This window comes from Prosopis cineraria, unplaced genomic scaffold (genome assembly GCF_029017545.1).
Source record: "Prosopis cineraria cultivar Desert tree isolate PC_DT_omini unplaced genomic scaffold, ASM2901754v1 PC2, whole genome shotgun sequence".
NCBI classification, from domain to species: domain Eukaryota; kingdom Viridiplantae; phylum Streptophyta; class Magnoliopsida; order Fabales; family Fabaceae; genus Prosopis; species Prosopis cineraria.
In genome coordinates, this window is record NW_026555333.1 from 21,515,900 (window position 1) to 21,523,511 (window position 7,612).

General features: G+C 36.7%; 1 protein-coding gene across 1 annotated transcript; it reads left to right on the forward strand.

Annotated features, from left to right (window-relative positions):
- The first annotated feature begins 274 nt into the window (after window positions 1-274).
- Window positions 275-7,309, forward strand: LOC129303276 (chloroplastic import inner membrane translocase subunit TIM22-2-like). The gene is made up of 5 exons (XM_054942488.1): window positions 275-555; window positions 5,782-5,846; window positions 5,972-6,044; window positions 6,131-6,184; window positions 6,814-7,309. The coding sequence occupies exons 1-5, from the start codon at window positions 351-353 to the stop codon at window positions 7,068-7,070; spliced, it is 654 nt and encodes a 217-aa protein (XP_054798463.1). The 5' UTR covers window positions 275-350; the 3' UTR covers window positions 7,071-7,309.
- Window positions 7,310-7,612: the final 303 nt, after the last annotated feature.

The window sequence follows — 7,612 nt, forward strand, 5'->3', positions numbered from 1 at the left end:
TTTTAGGTGGTTATGCTATCAATAAATGTAAATTATGACTTCCTAAAATGATAATAATTAATTGAATTTTCTTGCTTTTTTCCTAAAAAATTATGCATTCTCCAATTAAAAACGCTTCTGGGGCTAGAAATGCAATTTTGGGCCAAATACTTAATCATGGAGCAGGAGTTGGCCCAATAAAACGTTATGGGCCTGTTGAAGTTGAGACGGCGTCGTTTGAGCAGCTTGCAAGAGAGATCGCCTGAGCAGATATTAACCAAATTGGAACTCGAGAAGCAAGAAAAGCGACGCTGCCAGGGTGTGTGTGTTCGGATTTGGTGGTGACTCCAAAGAAAGGAGAAAGCTTAGTGATGGCGACGGCGGATTCTCCGAAGGCCGATTCCGATAGCGAGTTCGATTCTGTTCCAAGCGTTAACCAAGCGTCTGATGCTAACTCTAGTCCCAATTCTTCAAACGCTGTTGTCCCCGCATCTCCCAGTGCCCCGGTTGTGTGCCTTCTCCGCTTCGCCGGCGACTCCGCTGCCGGTGCCTTCATGGGCTCCATTTTTGGCTATGGTTCTCTCTCTCTCTTTCTCTCTCTCTCTCCCCCTCCCCCACCTCTTACTGATATAGGCGTTGTTGATCATTGCTTAATTCTGAGGATTCATGCTCAGCTGTGAGTTTTATATATTATGAAATCTCACGCTGTGGAAACTTCTTGGTGCTTTATTTTTCTCTTGGAGGCCAACTGGTGGAACGTAATAATGTAGAAAATGGGAATGTATTTGGACTTGATAAAATCTGTAGTGCTTAAATTTCTGATTCTTTATTGATTTGTTTGAGGGATGCGCTAATTGTATTGGGCTAGCGAACAAATTATTGGATTCAGTTGTTCTTGGGTTTGCTTTGTGGCTTAGTTTGGCTAATGTATTTGAGAATACGGAAACTGGTTTGGCAGATTTTACTCGGGCAAGCTTCCATTTTCTCTTTTCCTTGATCAACTCTACTGATCGAATACAGTGAACTTTTTTACTTTGGACTCTTCAAGTACATGAGGTTAGAATTTTCACATCAACCTTGTGTCTGGATTTTTGGCACCCTGTCTGTATGTAATGCCGGGAAGTATACACTAGGTTTTGTAGTCTCTCAGGTTGTTTCATCTTGATAACAGACCAGCACTACCCAAATTTCTGGCGACTGGTAGTTTGGTGCAGTAAACCTCTCACTGAAAATTTCTTTTGCAAAAGAGACATTGGTAATTCCATGCTTGAAATTGCATGAGTTATGACATCTTTGGTTCTTGTGAATTTCTTGGCAAGTCATGTGTCTTTTGCTGTTTTTTGAGGTATTTCTTATTTCGTCTTCCCATTATCACAATATAAGCTATCACTTTGATTGGAAGATTTCATGTCTAGGCTTTGTGGTTGATACATGGGAATTGGGAATAGGGAGCGGAATTAGGGGCTAAAAGGGTAATTTGGGAATATGCTAAATATCTCTGTAAATGGGGTCCTAAGGTTGTAATGGGGATCCTGTGAATGATATTTCTATTGCTGTCTTTATTTTCCTTTTGCTTCTATCAGTGGTTGTCTGATGAAGCAAGGTAGAGTGTTACATTATTTTCCCCACTGTATATTTTTACCTTTTCCTCCTTCATTTTTAACCTTTTATTGCTTGAGTTTTACTGGTGTTGTTTAACAATAGTACCGCTTCTTTTTTCCTTTCCTAAATTCAATTTAGGATACAAAATTTCTGGAAAATACAATTTCTTATCCTTTATTGACTGAGGTTCTACTTCGTGTGCTTCTATACAACAACAACAAGCCTTTATCCCACTAGGTGGGGTCGGCTATATGAATTGCAAGACGCCATTGTGCTCTATCATTTATCAAGCTTTTAGGAATATTATTAATTAAGAGATCGCGTTCAACAACTTCCAAGAGTGTTTTCTTAGGCCTTCCTCTACCCCTCTTAATCGGACTCAAAGTTACATGTTCCACTCTTCTCACTGGTGCCTCCCTTGGTCTTCTTTGTACATGCCTAAACCATCTCAACCGATTTTCTACCATTTTTTCCTCAATAGGTGCTATCCTCGCTTTTTCGAGTATGTGCTCATTTCGAATTTTATCTTTTCATGTGTGTCTGCACATCCATCGTAACATTCTCATCTTTGCTACTTCAGTTGTATGCTCTTGTTGTCCCGTTAGAGCCCAACATTCACTACTATATAACATTGCCGGTCTGATAGCAGTACGATAAAACTTTCCTTTAAGTTTATTAGGCACCTTACGGTCGCAAATAACTCCTTTAGCTTTTCTCCAATTAAACCACCCAGCTTGACCCTTATGTGAAATATCTCCACTGATTTCGCCATCATTTTAAATAATGGCTCCCAAATATCTAAACTTTTCCACTTGAGGTATAATTTGATCTCCCAATTTCACTTCCAAATTATTATCGAATAGTCTCTTACCAAATTTACAATATAAATATTCCGTCTTACTCCTACTCAGACGGAAACCTTTCGACTCCAATGCTCTCCTCCATAACTCAAGTTTGCAATTAACCTCTTCTCTTGTCTTTGCTATAAGAACTATATCATCTGCGAAGAGCATACATTTGGGAATTTCTCTTTGAATATGTTCCGTCAAAACATTTAAGATCAAGTTGAACAGATAAGGACTCAGAGATGATCCCTGATGTAGTTCAATCTTTATAGGAAAATCTTTTGTTTGACCACTAGGCGTTCTTATACTAGTTTTTACTCCCTCATACATATCTTGTATGGCTTTAATATAAGCAATCCGTACTTCTTTTTTTTCCAACGCTTTCCAAAGCACTTCTCTTGGTATACGGTCATAAGCTTTTTTCAAATCAATAAAAACCATGTGTAAATCTTTATTTTTACAACAATACTTTTCCATTAATCCCCTTAGTAGATAAATCGCCTCTGTAGTTGATCTACTTGGCATAAAACTAAACTTATTTTCAGAAATACTTGTCTCCAATCTCAACCTGTGCTCAATTACTTTTTCCCACAATTTCATTGTATGGCTCATGAGTTTAATCCCTCTATAATTAGTACAATTCTGAATATCTCCTTTATTTTTATAAATATGAATTAATGTACTTCTCCTCTACTCATCAGGCATTTTCTTGGACCGTAAGATTACATTAAATAACTTAGTTAACCATCTCACCCTTTTTTCACCTAAACATTTTCACGTTTCGATAGATATACAATCAGGTCCGTTGGCTCTACCATTTGCCATTTTCTTAAGAGCTTCCTTTACCTCTTTATCACATATTATTTGATAGAATGACAAATTTTGTTTTCCTTCACCAGTTACTAAATCCTCCAAGTTACTAGATGAACCCTCTCCATCATTGAAAAGTTTAGAAAAGTAAGTCTCCCATCTATTTTTTATTTCATTATCTATAACTAAAATTCTTTCCTCTTCATCCTTAATACACCTTACCTGTTCTAGATCCCTTGATTTTCTTTCCCTACTCTTGACAATCTTATAAATGTTTCGTTCTCCTTCCTTCGTCTCAAAGCTCTTATAAAATTCTTCAAAAGCTTTAGAACGAGCTTCACCCACAGCTCTTTTAGTTTCATTCTTAGCCATACGGTACTTCTCCCAATTTTTCTCATTGTTATACAAATGTATGGCTTTAAAACAGTTCTTTTTATATTTGATTTTGTCCTGTACACTATTATTTCACCACTAAGACTCCTTATCTCTCGGATCAGAACCTTTTAATTCTCCCAAAACTACTTTTGCAACCTCCCGTACCTTTTTAGCCATATCCTCCCACATGATGTTAGCACTTCCCTGAGATTCCTAAATTCCTTTGTCCAAAAAATTTCGCTTGAAAATATCTTGCTTCTCACCTTTTAATTACCACCACCTAATCCTTAGTGCTACTACTTGTCGACGCTTTTGGATTTTACTCATAATACACATATCAAAGACTAGGATCCTATGTTGTGTCGTTACAGCATCTCCGGGGATCACCTTGCAATTTTTACAAAGTCTTCTATCTGCGTTCCTAACCAAAAGAAAATCAATCTGTGACCTTGAGGCTTCACTTTTGTAAGTGATGAGATGCTCATCTCTATTCTTGAAATAAGTGTTGGCAATCTTAAAATCATACGTCAATGAGAAATCAAGAAGAGTCTGTCCTTCATTGTTTAGCTCTCCAAAACCAAGACTACTATGCACCCTCGTATACTGACTAGCATCCCTACCAACATATCCATTAAAGTCTCCTCCAATAAAAATCTTTTCACTCTGTGGTATGTGTCGAATCAACCCCTCCAGATCCTCCCAAAATAATTCCTTAAGACTGGCTTCTGTCCCGACTTGTGGCGCATAAGAGCTAACAATATTAATAGTCTCACGTCCAATTATCATTTTTAAGGAAATAATTCGATCTCCAGTTCTGCTAACTTCTACAACATTCTTCTTCCACTCCTTATCCATAATGATGCCTACTCCATTACGTGCGCTTACTTTTCTTGTATACCAAAGTTTGAAACCTTGAATATCCTTAGCTTCTTCTCCACGTCATTTTGTTTCTTGCAGGTAAAGGATATTGATTTTCCTTTGAATCATAACCCCTACAACCTCTACAGATTTACAATTCAATGTCCCAACATTTCAAGTACTAAATCTAATTTTGCTCTCATGGATTAATCTCTTTAGCCGCGCACGTCCAGAATGACGCGGTAGCCCTTGCTCATTTAACACTACATCCGGGCGCCGATGCAGCGGCTCTAACTCACTTATCACTGTACTCGAGCCATGCAGCGCGTTACTTACGGGCAACGACCTAGCATTAACATTATAACGTCTATTGTCCATGTTCATGATAGATTCAATAAAGTTTTACATTGGCTGTTGATGGCCTAACACAACCCTCCTCCTTTACTCGGGCTTGGGACCGGCTATAAATATAGGCGGAGTTACTTCGTGTGCTTCTATAACTGGGCAAAAATGCATGGAGTCCCCTTCATTATGTTAATGTGCAATTTACCTTCCTCTAACTTTAAAGTTTGACAATCAACCTCCTAAACTTTTTAAATTTTGCAACTTAATCTTTCTGTGACAGTTATATCCAAAACCCTAAATCCCTAATTGTGATTCTGCAGAGGCAATATTTTACCATGTCATCTTTGACCACCTTTTGCCTATTATGGCATTTGGCCTTAACTCAGTTGACCAAAATATCCGTTTTCTCGACAGGATTTATCTTCTACATGCTTTACTTTTTTCTATAGAACTACGTTAGTTTATTTTACTCTCTCCTCTGAAGCCATATCGGAAGCTTCTTTATTCTCTCTCTCTCTCTCTCTCTCTCTCTCTAAATTTCCAATTCACCCCAGTATGTCATTTATTTATTCTGTAATCTCTTATACTCTGTCAAGTTTTTGATATTTTGATTATAGAGAAAAGTGGACAAAGATTAAAAAATGATAATGCAACAGCAACATGCAAACAGAAAATTGCTTTTAGTCTGAGTAATCTGCCACAAATAGAAAAGGGATATATTAAAAATCTGCTGCCGTAGCAATTCCAATCTCAAAGGGTATTTTCTATTAAAATTTGACTCAATAAATTTTGAGATGTTATCGACTTTTAAAGTTAACATGGCTATATATTGAAGTGGCCTCTGTGCATTTTGACTCGTAGATATGTTGGCAAGAGATTTATCTTTGAAAAACATGACTTCTGATAAATTTATAGTGAGTCAAAATTTGTTAACTAGCTAAAAGAGCTTGCAATTGTTACGACTCAGGTTCTGGATTGGTCAAGAAGAAGGGATTTAAAGGTTCCTTTGTCGAAGCTGGATCTTATGCAAAGGTATATCTGAGGTTTTAGTAAAATTTTTCCCTGGTGATGACAATTTCTATTCGTCTCATGTCCAAACTTTTAATCATATATTTATTGTCTTTTAACTGAGTCCATTTCTTGTCTTTACCCACTAGACATTTGCAGTTTTGTCTGGAGTACACAGTTTGGTTGTTTGCCTCTTGAAAAGACTTAGAGGAAAGGATGATGGTATACAATTATAATCAGTGAAGTGATATTTTTCCGTTTTTATTAGCATTCTGCTGCTGCTAATATTGCTGCCTTTTGATTGGCAGTTATCAATGCTGGGGTAGCTGGATGTTGCACTGGTCTTGCTCTAAGTTTTCCAGGTATAATTTTTTACTTTTCAGGTGATGAATTACCCTTCCTCTAAGCCTTGTCCAGCTGTATGTTCACCCCTGACCAGCTTTAAAAAAAAAAAAATTAATAATAACAGAAGAAGCAAACGAGACATGCCAGTCTGGTTGTTTGAATTTGGAATGCCAATTATCCCTTTATAATAGGTCTCATTATTAATGTCTTCAAGTATCGCTATCTTACTTGTCATGTAGAGAGACAATCTCTCAACTTTGTCTCACGCTAGGGAGTCCAGTATGGGAAAGAGAGATATTTAGAGCACTTTCAAACCTTTGATATTTTTAATAAGTTTTAGGACAAGACTTGGATACTTAGCTTTACATATTCAATGCGCTTTTAATCAATCAAATTAAGACAGGTGAATTTTAAAGTGTTAATAATATTAATTATAAGAGTTTGTTATAAAATAAATAATATATAAAGGATTCATATGTCTTGATTTAATTGGAAACAAGCATTTTAAGTGTATAAGGTTAAGTATATTAGTTTTTCCCTAAGTTTTAAACTGCATAGTGAAGTACTGTTGAGAATTACCTTTTTTTTTTCTTGGGTTTTTTGCATTTGCTTTTGCTGGAATGACTTATCCTCTAGGATCATCCAGGTGCACCACAAGCTCTTTTGCAGAGCTGCCTTACTTTTGGGGCATTTTCTTTCATCATTGAAGGGCTAAACAAGCAGCAGCCGGCACTAGCCCACTCCTTTTCCAGGAAAACAAGAATGCACCACGGTAGTACACATCCTCCACCTTCAGCACTTCCCCTTCAATTCCCACTTCCAGATGAAATGAAAGGAGCTTTCTCCTTTTTCTACGAGTCTTTGAAGAAACGAAGCAAGGGCCCTTTTCCAGCATCTCATTGAGAAATCAGAGTTTCAGGCTTTTTCTAGCATCTTGTAAATAAGATGTGTACCCTTCTTTTTGCCTCTAGTTTAGTTTTCTTCTAGCTCTGTCAAAATTTTTAAGTAATTTGAGAGTAATCATGCACTGTGCCAAGGATTTGGGTCGTTGAAATGTTGCTTCTGTATTTCAAAAATGGAAACTTTAGTTATACTTTATTATGCTTGGGAAGATTCGAATTCAATGGCTAAACATTGATTTAGTGGCCTAAAAGCGTCGCTGTTGAGTTTGAACAAGGGGGAAACCAGAGTTGACTTTTCTAAGATTTCACACGTGTGCTTTTTTTTTTTAAGGGTTAAGATTAAAAAATATTTAGAATTTGTTTTTTTCCAGTAGCTTTTGGTATGATTCATGGGTACCCATGAATTGAGGATTGAGGAAGATTAATAGGTATTTATGTATTATTATTTAATTTGAAAATATCAAAAGTTTGTAGAGAAAAAATTTGAAATTACTTTTTCACCTTAACTCCTTTCTTAGTATAAGTGTGACATGTTTGGCTTTG

What these genes read in the sequence shown, in the direction of transcription:
- LOC129303276 (XM_054942488.1), top strand. Translation starts at nt 351, where the DNA reads ATGGCGACGGCGGATTCTCCGAAGGCCGATTCCGATAGCGAGTTCGAT. An exon ending in AAGCTGGATCTTATGCAAAG is followed by an intron (nt 5,847 to 5,971) that starts GTATATCTGAGG and finishes TTTACCCACTAG; the next exon opens with ACATTTGCAGTTTTGTCTGG. An exon ending in TCTTGCTCTAAGTTTTCCAG is followed by an intron (nt 6,185 to 6,813) that starts GTATAATTTTTT and finishes AGGATCATCCAG; the next exon opens with GTGCACCACAAGCTCTTTTG.